Source organism: Tasmannia lanceolata, unplaced genomic scaffold, assembly GCF_043159265.1.
Source record: "Tasmannia lanceolata isolate RefF3 unplaced genomic scaffold, GAP_Taslan_0.1 ptg000002l, whole genome shotgun sequence".
NCBI classification, from domain to species: domain Eukaryota; kingdom Viridiplantae; phylum Streptophyta; class Magnoliopsida; order Canellales; family Winteraceae; genus Tasmannia; species Tasmannia lanceolata.
In genome coordinates, this window is record NW_027518679.1 from 58,065,955 (window position 1) to 58,080,238 (window position 14,284).

The 14,284-nt window shown below is 40.9% G+C and overlaps 1 protein-coding gene across 1 annotated transcript; it reads right to left on the reverse strand.

Moving 5' to 3' along the window:
- Positions 1-3,210: 3,210 nt before the first annotated feature.
- Positions 3,211-13,643, reverse strand: LOC143887529 (pectate lyase-like). Its single transcript, XM_077391615.1, has 6 exons — positions 13,251-13,643; positions 11,641-11,998; positions 10,977-11,267; positions 7,202-7,305; positions 4,864-5,002; positions 3,211-3,618 (listed from the first exon to the last, which is right to left on the reverse strand). Exons 1-6 carry the CDS (start codon positions 13,451-13,453, stop codon positions 3,397-3,399), a joined length of 1,317 nt encoding a protein of 438 aa, XP_077247730.1. The 5' UTR covers positions 13,454-13,643; the 3' UTR covers positions 3,211-3,396.
- Between the last annotated feature and the right edge of the window lie 641 nt (positions 13,644-14,284).

A 14,284-nucleotide genomic window follows, 5' to 3' on the forward strand; every position in this document is an offset into this window, starting at 1 on the left:
CCCATTGGTTCCTTTCTTGTGGACCCGCTATACGTTTCAAAGGGGGGACCCGCTATACGAACCAATGAGAGGCTTTATAAACCACTAAAGCCCAGTTAAGCTCCCTGCACTGCAGTGTAAGAACGCTTTTCTCTTAGCTAATTGTTAGGTTTTCAAAATCAAATCTGTTTAACGATTGTAGACAGTCCTAAGAGAAAAAGGAGACAGAAAGAAGAGAAAAAAAAAAGGGAGAGAGAGAGAGAGAGAGAGAGAGAGAGAGAGAGAGAGAGAGAGAGAAGTGATCTTCTAGGATATTTTCGACAAGAAAATTGAAATCCCAAAGGTAACGTGCGCGCGCGGGGGGGAGGGGGGGTGGTGGTGGTGGTGGTGGTTGGAATTGGGTTTCAAAATAAATTGATTTTCAAAACAAAACCTACCCCGCGTTGGTTAATATGAAATGAAAGATATTAAGGAAAGATATTGCCGTACACCAACGATAGAATTGAGAAGAGGATGAGAAAAAGAAGATGAAACTTGAACAACACGGTCCTCAGCCAATGAGGCCTACTCCACTCTTCCTGAGTTTGTCTCCTTGGGGATTTCCACTATCATGGTATCCTCCTTTGGGCCGGAACCGGAGCTGCATTACAATCAAGTCTTTAAACTCCAAGGGATTTAAGTAGGGTGCCCTTTCCACCTCTTTACAAGTAGTTGAAGACGAAGAAGGTAATACAATACAAATCTTTTGCCTCTTTGTAGGCTTGTAGAATAATGAATAACGCTCTAAAATCTCTCTTAATGATTACATATAAAAGCCTATGGAGATCTTTTTTCAAAATGTTAAATGCAAGTAAATGTTTTTGTTCTAGTGTAAAAAAAAGTGATTAAATGAAAGAATAAATGCCATATTTATAGCACATATAGAGATATGACAGTTTGAGGGTATTTTAGGCAATTTTCTACTAAAAAAAAAGCCAAAAACAAAACTAGCCGTTATAACCCCAGCGACTATAAGTTTTGCAGACCCCGATTGACTGCCGTATGCATTCTTTTCCCGTTTTATTTTTCAGCCCGATGGCCTCTCAGTCGATCGGCCTTGTTCAATTTTCCACTTTTGATTTTCCTATTTGGGTATCTTTTGGGCTTTGGTCCATGGGTCTTTACCTTATCTCTTAACATTGTTAGGGACCTTATTTGACCATCTTTGAAAGTGATTTGTCATGAAAGATGGTTTTGAAATACGTGGTTTGGCCTAGCCTTCATCCACAAAAGAAAATTTCAAAAGATTTCACTATGCGGAAATAAGAAAGTACAAGAAGCACTCATCGGATTACAAAAGCAAACGGCAACGCTCCCTATCGACTGTGTCGATCGCCTTCTTCCTCTTCCCAAGAGAGATCCAAACTCTCCATCCTTCAAACCCTTGCAGTTGAAGATGTTTTTCCTCTACTTGTGACGTCGTAAAGGAGGCAAGGCTTTTCTCTTATTTTGCTAGTATAGACTCCGTTTCTCGTTTTCATCGAGTCGTACACAAGGCCAAGCACAAGCCTTTTCGTTAGGCTTCGTTTGGTTGCAAGTAAAAAAAATTTCATTGATTTTTTGTAGAAAAAGGGAGGAGACAAAGGAGGGGACAAGCATTTATTAGACAAGGGTGTCACTATGAGTGGAGAGAGAGTGAAGAGAGAGAGAGAGAGAGCATCATTCCCTAGAAAATTACATGGGAGACTTCCAAGGTAATGCTGATGTCACCTCCATTTTTCCATAAAAATCCAATGGATTTTTGTTTTTCACTAGTAACCAAACGAAGTTAAGGATAAATTTTGTTTTTAAACTATTACCAAGTTGCCGATATAAATAGGTCTCTTAGTAAAAGAGTCCTAATAAAACCACTATCTGCCTTTGAAAAAATCAAGGCAACCATAACAAAGTGGAGGGTAGATAATGCTTTTCTACTTTTAGGGAGTCATGCAAATGAAGATGGTATAAACGCCGGAATAAATGAGTAGAAAATCTGTCCTGGAATAGGAAACGAATCCAATGAAATAGAGTGGAGGGAGAAAGGGAGGGATCCCACGACAGCTGTGAACATCGAGAAAACAAATTAATAGCGGAAAAATTGAATTAGTAGCCAGAAAAAATATTTAGCAAAAAAAAAAAAACCGAATTCTTAGAGGCAGAATAAAATTAGTAGGGAAAAACCGAATTAATAATGGAAAACCTAATTATTAGGCGCACAACCGGCGTTGTAGCAGAAAATGTTTTCCAATAATTTTTTCTTGGAAAAAGATGAATGACGATGGAAAGAAACATGGCCAGTATATATTATCGATAGATAGAGAGAATGTGAAGACTTTTGGGGTGTCGTGGGGTTATACTCGAACATATTATTTCCCTAATTTTTCCATTTATTATTCTTCTCCTCTTTTGAAAACCCTAAACTCAGGTAGGTTGAGTTACAGCTAGTAGTTAATCATGAGAATACACACAATATTGCAATATCTTCTCTCTTGATGAAGTCAGTCACATAACAATTAAAAGAATTTAGTGGCTGACGTTAGTAAACATTTGCTTTCCTAATTGATCTCTGCCATTTACAATTGATTTTAGAGCGAAGGAGACTACCTCTCCTCTAATAACTTGTCACAAAAATGTGTTCTAGTGATAATAAAATGGAGCTAACGAGTTAATTGTTGAAAAATGCGATAACATACTCATGATTTGCACAATTGAGAGAGAGAGGAACATAAATTCCAAAGTTTTAATAAAATGATTTTTAAATTTTGATTGAAATAGAAGGTATAAATAGTAAGAGAAAACAGTTCATACACATATGTGTAGAGAGTTCTCTACACACTAGCTTAAAATACAGTGGGGGCCCACATTGTTTGGGTGATCTAAGCCATCCATTTTAAAGGCCCTCACATAGATAGGGTGTCTACAAAAAATCAGATCAATAGGATCATCCCAACCCTACGATTTGTGGAGGTAAAATGGATGTCTTTAAACCTTTACAAATTAGTCCATTTTTTGCCTCCACAGTTCGAATGGTTAGGATGATCCTATGGATCTGATTTTTTGTGGACACCCTATCTATGTGAGGGCCTTAAAAATGAATAGTTTGGATCACCCAAATAATGTGGCCCCCATTATATTTTAAGCTAGTGTGTAGATAACTTATCTACATATATGTGTAGGAACCGTTCTCTCAAATAGTAAATAGTAAGCAATAAATTCACTAAATGGATCAAAGAAATAAATAAATAATTCTTGCTCATCAAATTTCAACTTCATTATCTCTCATTATCACTCTTTTCTCTCTCCTCATAATCAACCCCAAATTCTCCTCTTTGTGTCTCTTTCTTTCATTCATACTCACCCTTTCCCACCTTCCTATTCATATGCTCCATGCTCCATAGATTAACAGGGCTTCCTCCTCTTGCACATTAGGGCACCAGCATTGCGTGTGAGCCTACTTGCGTACATTCCAGTTTTGGCTGGTAACAAGCCCCTCTTAGTGAATCGCCTCCAGTTGGGAACGCCAGATTGGCGGAAGTAGGCACCATTCATGAATACATCTCCTTCTGATCGCCATGTCCATTTACTCCAAACATTTTCTGCTGCATAGTCCCTCTTGGTCACCTATTCAAAATCGAACCAACAAATAATTCAGTCGTTCAAGATTAACTTATCCAAGCTTTTGTATGTATGCATGATTCTTCAACGCACACACTAAGCATGATTCTTTTCATTGTCATTCACTTTCTTAGGAATTTTTTTCTGGGAAAACCTTTTATTTATAGTTCATGTTTTGTTTTGATAGGGTAGAGTGTAAGACTTTAGACCCGAGCATAGCACGGGTGGGGAGCCATGAAACCATTTTTACACTTGCTCGGTTGAGCCCACTATTTTACACCTCATGCTACGACGGGTGGGGCCCAACATTTAATGACAATGCCTAACATGGGTGGACCACCATTCTACACGTGTTTTGATGTTGTTAGTGCAAATATCAAAACACGGTTGTGCTGATATCATTCCCCTATATATGTGTGTATATGTCTTTCTCTCTATATGGGTGTGTGTGTGTTTTTTTTTGTTGGGGGCGCTGGGAATGCTAAACTTAGGGCGCCCTTGCCAAAATCAGCTAAAAGAGCGCCCCATTGGCTGCACGTCACAAAGTGCATTTATAACAGCTGCAAGTGCGCCCTTGAGTCTTTTAATACTCTTTGACTTGCGGCCGTTATAAATGCCCTTTGTGACGTTCAGCCAATGGGGCAGCCATTTCAGCTGACTTTTGCAAGGGCGCTCTTGAGTCTAGCATACCTCTCTCTCTCTCTCTCTCTCTCAATGTAGGGATTTGCTAGCATCCATCGCAAAACGCATTTCTCGAATGGCCTGTTGCATGTGAGAGCAGCCACACAAGCTCACTTTTCAGTAGATTTTATCTTCATTCATGAGGTGGCTGCTCTCACAAGCAATAGGCCATCCGCGAAATGCCTTCTGCGATGGACGCTAGAATATCCCCCCACGCTATGCATGGTTTTCAGTGGCAATGGTGGGCCCACCACATCAAAACATGAGGTGTAGAATGGTGGGCCCCACCCATGCTAGGCATTGTTTTAAAATGTTTGGCTCCGCCCCATCATAGCATGAGGTGTAAAATAGTGGGCCAATTCCGATCAAGAGTAAAATGGTGGCCCCCAACCCATGCTATGCTCGGGGTCTAAAGTGTTAGGCCCCACGTTATCAAAACAAAACACGTGATATAGAGAAAAGATTTTCAAATAAAAAAATTTCTAGGAAAGAAAGCGAATGACAAATGGAAAGAAACATGCTTAGTATCTATTACGGATTGATATATAGATGTAGGCAGATGTAGCTTACCTCTCGGTAAACAAGGTGAGGGTTGGCGATGTATCGATTTCCTTGGCTGATAATGGTCGGGTGTTGGCTACCTCCAATGGCATACAATTCCCAGTGGGTGTAGTCATTGTTCACCACATGGAAGAATCCCCAACGACACCTATGTAATTAACCATGCACAAATATCACAAAATTAACAACGATAATATGAAAGAATCAAAGAGGAAGGGAAATGATATATTCGCCCCCATTTTTACTTGGGAAAGCCCCTCTAGTGTCAAAGAGTAGTCATATATACACTAGAGAGGGCTGTCCCAAGTAAAACAAAGGAGATATCATTCGTCAGGCATTGACAACCCCATATGATAAGATCCTGTTTGTTTTTTGGATTTTGAGAACTGATTGCGAGTCTAAAATAAATAGGGCCTAACTGTTAACTAACCAACTTCTCCAAAAGCTTATGCTTAAAAAAGCTTAAGTTGTTGGAGAAAGGCGTTATTTATCTTTTATACTTTTACACTCCCGTGCACGTGTGGCCCACTTTGGCAAACACGTGGCACATGTGGTCCCACTTTGGGCCGACCATCGCACGTGGAATTTTTGCTATCCGGGAGGTTTGAACTCGAGACCTTTGGCTCTGATACCATGTTAACTAACCAACTTCTCCAAAAGCTTAAGCTTAAAAAGCGTAAGCTGTTGGAGAAAGGCGTTAATACTTTTACACTAACAAAGATATTATGGGATGGTATGTCAGAATTTTCTTATCTTAGTTTTAATTAATATTGGTAGTTTTTTTTTTTAAGAAAGAAAAAAAAAAGGATTTAGAGAAAAATGATATTTCTGCCCGTTAACTATTAGGAATGATAGACTGAAGGCCGCCCTCATTGGTCCATAGAAAGAAAGTGCATTTACAAGGGCATAAAAAAAATATGAAAATGACGTTGACAACTATAAAATTAAAGGAATCATAAATGCATGTCGCTTATAAGGAACAATAGTAGCGCCCTTGTAACTGGTTTTCTGCAAGGGAGCCCTTCAATCTAACTCCCTAATTATATTAAGAGAAATTATATGGTGCCCGACCGTGAAGTAGCGTCAAGAGGGTACTTCAAAAGTACCACCCTTGATATTTGATCCAACAGCAGCTTCTTAAATAGTGGGCTGTTGTTGGATCAAATATCAAGGGCAGTAGCTTTTTGACGCTACTTGACGGTCTGGCATCATATAAAAACTCTTATATTAATAGATAATGTCTAGTTTTTATTAAAAGATATATTAAGGGATAGCAAAAGAAAAATCTCTCCCCGTCTAAAGAAAAAAGGGTAAAATCAGTAAAGAAAAAAAATGAGTCATTTACGGCATAAATGATAGTATTGATAATTAAGAAAAATTTGAAGTTTTTTAGTAATATTCCTTTTTTTCATTACAAACTTTCCCCAAAAAATTCCTGCAAACCAAATAGGACGGAGAGGCAATATTTTTCATCTCCTCCTGTTTGCCTTTCCTGAGCACGATTTGTGAAAAGGCAAACAAAAGGGGGTTGGAAATGATGGGAAAGGGAGTGGAAATATTGTTTCCCATACATGGCCCTGTTTGGATTGCAGGAATTTTTTTGGAAAGTTTGGAAAGCAAAAACTTTTCCATAATTTCATTCTTTTCCATAATATATTACACATGAAAAAAAAACATGTAAACTTGAACTGAAGTTCACAGAACAGTTCAAGTTTTATTTAGGGAGACCATTAATTTATGGGATTTGCTAGGGACTTTCGCTGGAAGGTATGTCGAGGCTGGTTTGTTGCATGAGAGAGCAGCCACCTCAGATGAATTAAATAAATAAGAGTCTGCTGAAAAGTGAGACTCTGTGGCTGCTCTCTCATCCAACAACCAGCCGTGAAAGGTGTTAGGGAATTTAACCGGGTAGATCTCACCCCTAAAAGCTAGCCATTAGAGTGAAGGTGTGCATTCCCTTATAAACCATCTCCATCCATTTAACTTATCCGATGTGAGACTATTTGCTTTTGCGTGGAACCCCAACAATCTCCCCCTCCGCGCGGAAGCAACATGGACAATCCTGCTCCTCCACGCGGTGGCAGCTGGGTTTTCTGAGATCTTCCCCGAGGGACATTCCCGCCCTTAGAGGCAACCGAGGTTACCATGCACGCCCTGAGCTCTGAAACCATTTGTAGAGAACTTTAACTTTTCCGATGTGGGGCTATTTGCTTTTGTGTGGTACCCCAACAAAATGCCTTTCTGCAAAAGTCCCTATCCAATCCCTTAATTTATAATGAAATCCCTAATTTTTTTCATTTCCCTCTAAATTGTGGAAGTAAAAAAAATTCTTAGGTTGAAAGCTCACCTAGGCATTCTCTGTATAAGTCCCTTTCCAAAGTGGTTGAAAGCGACTGTCACTTGCATGATGGTATCGTTTTTGTTCTGGTCACTTGCACCCATCAACATGACCTGGACCACAAAATCCATCTCCGATATGGTTAGTATGTATTCATCTCCTTCTAATCACATGCACGTAGATAGATATATACATACCGTTGAAACTACCAGTTACTCCAAAATCTTAAGCTTTTGGAGTGAGTGGTAGTTTCACATGGTATCAGAGCAAATGCCTAGGTTCAAACCTTCTTGATAGTAAAATCCACATGCAATGGCCAAATCCAAGAAAGGGGCCACATGTTCCACGTGTAGGCCAACCTCTAAAAAGAGGGGTCACACATGAGGGGACTGTTAAAAGTATAAAAGAATACATAACACCTTCTCCAACAGCTTAAGCTTTTGGAGTGAGTGGTAGTTTGACACATACGTTCTTGTGAATGGGTCATCCCAGGTAGATAGATGCTAGGATTCTTGGCTCATTTTATTCATGGCTGTGAAACAATGGCACACACCATATGCATGGGTTTGGGTAGAGATGGTGGGCCCTACATATCAAGCACAAAGTCTAAAATGGTGGCCCCACCCATGCTAAAATGATGGGCCTCACCTTATCAAGACATGTATATTGTAACATGATGGCCCCACTCATACTATGCATGAGTAGGGCTGCAAATGAGCCGAGCCGAGCCGAACATTGGGGTGTTCGTTCTCGGCTCGTTTAGTTTGAGGCTCGGCTCGTGTTCGTGACGAGCTTTTTTTTTTTTGGGCTTGTGTTCGGCTCGTCAAAATTTAGCAAAGCCCGAACCGGGCTTTTAATGAGCTGAGCAGAGCCAGGCTCGAGCTTGGTTGGGTTCGGGTTCAGCTCGTTTAGTAAGCACATCAAATAAATACCATTAAGTATTATATATAGTAATATAACGAACATAATCCGAGCTTTAAAGCACGGCTCGGCTTTATGAACCGACCCTAAAAAGTTCACGACCTTGTCCGAGCCGAACTATACAAAGCTCGAGTTCGGCTCGTTTATTTGACGAGCCAAATTTTTGGGCTCAGGTTCGGCTCGTTTAGTAAATGAACGGGCCCGAGCCGAGCTTTTAATGAGCCGATCCCAAACATGTTCATGATCCGGCTCGGTTCATTTGCAGCCCTATGCATGAGGTGTGAAAAGAGAATGAATGAAAATGGAAAGAAACATGTTTAGTATATATTACCATGGTTTTAAATTTCGACCGAAATCCGAAATACCGACACCGAAATGGGTAAAAACCGAAACGGTCATTTATTTCAACCGAAATTTCGGTTTTTTCGAAATTTGACCCGAATTTTTTTTTTAATGTTAATTTAATATTTCACCGAAATTTAATATTGAATAAAATATTAGTTTCGGGTTTGGTACCAGATTTCGACCGAAATTTAAAATTTCAAGGTCCGAAACCGGTACCGAAACCAAAATTTTAAACCTTGTATATTACTAGTATTCCAAGCCCATGCTATGTATGGGTGTAAATAGTGGGGCCCGCCCTAATGCATTTGGGTAGAGATAGCGGCCCCACCCCATCAAAACTTGAGGTTCAAAACGGTAGGCCCACACCATAAAAAAACATGAGCTGTAAAACAGTACTGGCCCCATCCCATCAATAACATGAGATGTAAAATGGTGGGCAACACCCATCCTAACATGAGGTGTAAAATAGTAGGCCCCACTATATGCATGGATTTAGGCAGAGATGGTGGGCTCATCAAATCAAATGTAAAATGGTGTTCTCCACAATTGCTATGCTTCGGTATAAAATGTTGGGCCCCACCGTATCCAAACAAAATATGAGCTACAACGAAAAAGTTTTCTGTTAAAATGATGGGCCTTACTTTATCAAGACATTTGTTGTAAAATGATGGCCCCACTCATGCTATGCATGAGGCATAAAAAATACAACATAGAAAAATTCCAGTAAAAAAATTCTCATGTTTCTTTCCTCTGTCATTCGTTTTCTTTCCATGGAATATTTTAAAATTCTTTTTTCCAATTGTGGAAAATTCTTACTAGAATTGTATCTGTGGTGGAAAATTTTACTAGAACTTTTTATATGGAGGATTTTTTTTACATGTCATTTACAACACATTTTTTAGAACCCATGCACGGTGTGAGCGTATGATATGGTTCCCATGAGTGTTATGTGGTGGGTCCTTGAAAGGAAAAAAGTGCCTACTAAATATGTTGATGTGATTAAGGATATGTATGATGGAGCAATAACTAGTGTTAGAACCATGAATGACACATCTAGTGAGTTTCCAATTACAATAGGACTCCACCAATGATCAGCTCTAAGCCCTTATCTTTTACGCTAGTTATGGATGAGCTTACGTAGGGTATCAACAATGAGGTGCTGTGGTGTATGTTATTTGCAGATAACATAGTATTAATCGATGAAACCAAAGCAGGAATATATGCTAAATTAGAGTTATGAAGAACTACTTTGGAATCTAAAGGTTTTTGACTGAGTAGGAATAAGACAAAATATATGGAATGCAACTTTAGTAATGTAAGGAGGTGGGATATGGATGTAGTAAATATGACTGGATAGGAGGTACCTAAGATGGATATCTTTCGCTATCTTGGTTCACTTCTACATAAGGAATGATAGATTGAAGAGGATATTAACCACAGAATAAGAGCAGATTGGTTGAAGTGGAAGCTTGCCGCAGGAGTTCTGTGCGACCGTAAAATCTCTACCAAGTTGAAGGGAAAGTTTTATAAGAAAACTATGAGGCCAGCCAAACAGCATGTACATAAGATGAGTGTAGTGGAGATGCGAATGCTTAGATGGATGTGCAGCCACACAAGGCTAGATAGAATTAAAAATGAAGATATTCGTAAAAAGGTGGGGGTGGCTCCAATTGAGAAGAATATGAAAGAGCACCGCTTAAGATGGTTTAGACATATCTAACGTAGGCCTTTGGATGCTCTAGTAAGAAGAGGTAACTCATGCCAAATTGATGGAGTAAAACGAGGTAGGGGCAGACTGAAAACAACTTGAGTAGAAACATTGAGGAAAGACTTAATAGCTAGGAACATAACAGAGAACATGACCTTGGATAGGATAGAATGAAAGAAAATGATCCACGTAGAAGAACCCAACTAAAATCAGGATTAGAGCCGGGTAGATTCCTTTTACCTTCTGCATGAATTTTTTCTAAATGATTCATTTAGCCGACCCAACTGGTTTGGGACAAAGGCTTTGTTGAGTTGAGTTGAGTATGCACGGTGTGAGCGGAGCCCACATTTTACACCTCATGTTTTCAAATGGTAGGGTCCACCATCACTACTCAAACCCATGCATAAGGTGGAGCCCACCATTTTACACCATGTTTTGATAGGATGGGTCCCACCAATTCCACCCAAACCCATGCATGGCGTGGGACCCGCGATTTTACCTCATGTCTCAAGATTCCCACCGTTTTACACCCATGAGTAGCAGAGTAGGGCCCCACCATCTCCATCCAAATCCTTGAATAGTGTGGGCCCCACCATTTTCACCATGTTTTGATAGGGCGGATCCCACCAACTCCACTCAAACCCACACATCGGATGGAGCCCACCATTTTACCTCATGAGTCTTGCATGCTATCTCCACCTAGGCCCATACATAGGGTAGGACCCACCATGTTACACCCTAGGGTGGGCCCATTATTTTATAAACACGCATTGCATGTGCCAATAAATATAGATAGATAGATATACATACGTCGTTGTGATGGGTGAAGTGGTTGTTTGAGAGTGTAACGGCAGTGGAACCCTCTATGATATCGATGATACCATCAGAGCATCTGGACATAGAAAGATGGTCGAGCCAAACGTGAGCAGAGCCATAGACAGTGATACCATCCCCATCGCTCGGCCCCCGAATGCCAAAATGGGTAGGAGAATCCCTAATGGTGCCACCCTGACCAGGTTTGATATCATGTATGTGAATGCCATGGATGATAACGTTCCTCACGTATTGTATCGTGATTCCAGCTCCATTGGCTATTCTCACCTGTAAAATAATGGAGATTTTCACTAATCTTGCTTTCTTGGATTGATTACAAAAATCCCTAACGAGTGTTTTATATATAAACACTCAAATATAAGAGGAACGCCAAAACTCAAAGGCCCTTTTTCAAAAATGGGCTGAAAAGGGTGCCCCCACTGGTTGAATATCACCATCATGCAATTATAATGGCCGGAAGTCAAAGAGTATTAAATGCCTGATGGTGATGTTCAGCCAATGGGGGCTCCCTTTCAGCCCATTTTTTCAAGGGCGCCCTTGAGTTTAGGATACCTCCAAAGATAAACAAACATAAAAGAAGATTAGCAAAATCATGGAAAGTGATAAAGATAGAAATTAATCTGATCTACTCAAACATGACCTGGTATCCTCGGCCGTCGATGGTCTTGTGGCTGTTAATTATTAGCTCTTGTTGGAGTCTGATAATCATGTCACTTGCAAAGATGATCCATAGCGGTTCGGACCGGATTACGGCATGCCGGAGAGTTCCCACTCTAGGGTTTACAAGGTTGTTGTCTGAAGGGTCAGTGACTAAGTAGAACTTTCCGTACTTGCCGCCCACGGTGCCCCGGCCAAAGCCAAGAGCGCAGTCGGCGAGCCTCTTGCGATATCGTGCCCAGTTTGGATTGCATCTCCAGCATTGGTCGATTGGGTTTGTGGCCACGCATGGCCCACGGTATTTGCCCAAGTTCCTTCTTGTGCGGTTGGATTCTGTGGCACTGTAGAAAACCAAGAACAGGGTGGTTATTTATGTGAAGACATTGTGGAGGGAACCTTAGAGGAAGATGATCAGATCACTGGTGCAAAAGTTGCACTACTTGATCTAATCAAAACCATTTGATCAAAATGTGTTGGGTTTCCACATGAAAAGCAAAGATCCCACATCAGAAAAGGGAATGGATGTGGATGGGCTTATATGGGCTTGGACACCCTCCCCTTAACAGCTAGCTTTTAAAGGCGAGTTCTACCCAGGTCCCAAAAAGTGGTATTGGAACCGGGAAGTGTTAACTCCTGTGTACCCTGAGGACAAAAGAAAGTCCCTTTGGGTATGTTTGGATGTGCGGCATGGACTCGGGGCAGTGGAATAAGAAGTCAGCAAGGAGGAGACAAGCGTTGGATTTTGCCTGGAATTACCTCGGAGAATAGTGGTAAGTAGTGTTCGGTTGGTTTCTCCATTGTGACCTGGTCGTCACGGGTTCGAGTCATGGAAACAACCTCTCTGCAAAACAGGGGTAAGGCTACGTACATCTAGCACTCCCCAGACGCCGCAATGGCGGGAGCCTCGTGCACTGGAATTTACACTTGGCGGAGCCAGGAATTTACACTTGGGGGTGCTGGCTTGGTCATGACGCGCACCGGGGGAGGGGGGGGGGGGGGGGAGGGGGGCACACTTATGAGGGTTGTCCAATGGAAGAAATGGGAGAAGCAGTAATATAAATGGGATTTTGTAAGTCATTGGGGAGCCGTGGCCACCCCCACACTATATGTGCCTCCGTCCTGGGCACTGTGCCGCCCTTTTAGTGTTTAGCTGCACGACATAGACCGGGAGCATAGGGGAATAAGTAGGGGGTGTCACTACTAATATAGAGATAGAGAAGAAAGAGGGAAGAGAGAGAAAGAAAATGGGAGAGAAACGCACCGTTCCGAAGATTTTTCAAGAAAAAATCTACTTTTTGGTGGATTTTAGCTTAGAAGTTACAAGGATGGGACAAGAATTCCACCTCAGCATACATGCAATAATTACCAAGGAGATATCCCAGGGAGTTTTTAGAAAGTTCAATGCAATATTGGTAACCAAATGAGGAATGTCATCCCAAATTCAAACAAAATCTCGACGGCTGCCTGGATTTTGTCCGACAGGAAGTTAAGAAGAAAAAAACCAGTGAGCTAGTAATGTAGGAGTCATTTTAAACGTTGTGTGTGTGCGTGTGTGAGAGAGAGAGAGAGAGAGAGAGAGAGAGAGATACCCACATATGAACCTCGGAGTTCAAATGGTCACTAACGTCCTCAGGACTAGGGTGATATGCAGCCAGTGCAACGGCACGGGCTCCTTCAGCTCTCTTCTGCCATGTCTCATCAAAATCCACAATTTTAGCCTCCAACACCAACATGGCCGAAACAAAAAAGAAGAATAAGAAGAAGATCACACTCGTTCTTAAACCCTTTCCCTCCATGCTTTCTCTATCTCTATCTCTCTTTTTTTCCTTTTTTTTCTTGGGAGGCTATGGACAAGGTCTGGGGATTGTTTTAAATCCTTTGTAAAATGCAACCAGACCTAACCAGACCTTCCAACCGACCTAGACAAAGGGTTTCTACTCCTACAAGGCCTGCATCTTGGTTCGCCCGGTTTGCATGCAGAGTGATTTTGTTGTTTAAAGTTGGTTTAAATAAGAGAATAAGAGAGAGATGCGCTATAAAAGATGGTGTGTGGTTATAAAAACAGGGAGGAGGGGGAAAAGGCGAGGAAAGTGGGGAGCCAACCATTGGAAAAAAAAAAACTAAAAAAACTATTTGAACTTAGAGAGTTAGTGGATTGATGCATTCAAAGCAGTTTTGTGCAATTCCCATTTTTATAAGGTGGAGGATAAATGTAGGGCCTAAGTAACCCATCTTGACTATAGTTTAGCTACCACAATCAAACTAAATTTAGAAACTCCTCCCTCTGAAAAAACCCATTTTGACTATTGCTTAGCTGCAATAATCAGCCTAAATTTAGCTTACTTAATAAATCCACCAATCATTTTTTAGATGAACCATGCTTGGAAGAACCACCTATTTCTTGGTGTCTTTTTTTATGAGTTTTTATATGGTGTCCCACTTACATATATAGAAAAAATATATAGTAGGGCCCACATTATTGGATGATCCAAACTGATCATTTCCATAATGTGCAGCAGTCACTCTAGAGATGGGAGGGGTAGGATCATCCTATGAAGTGGGCTCACTCTTTGTCTGCTACACTTGAGACAATAAAAAAGCAAGGTAGGGCCACCTTTGGTATGACA

Coding starts and splice junctions, on each gene's coding strand:
- LOC143887529 (XM_077391615.1), bottom strand. CDS start 13,453: ATGGAGGGAAAGGGTTTAAGAACGAGTGTGATCTTCTTCTTATTCTTC. Junction 11,268..11,640: donor TCGACGGCCGAGGATACCAG/GTCATGTTTGAG, acceptor ATTATTTTACAG/GTGAGAATAGCCAATGGAGC. Junction 7,306..10,976: donor ACTTCACCCATCACAACGAC/GTATGTATATCT, acceptor TTTGTGGTCCAG/GTCATGTTGATGGGTGCAAG.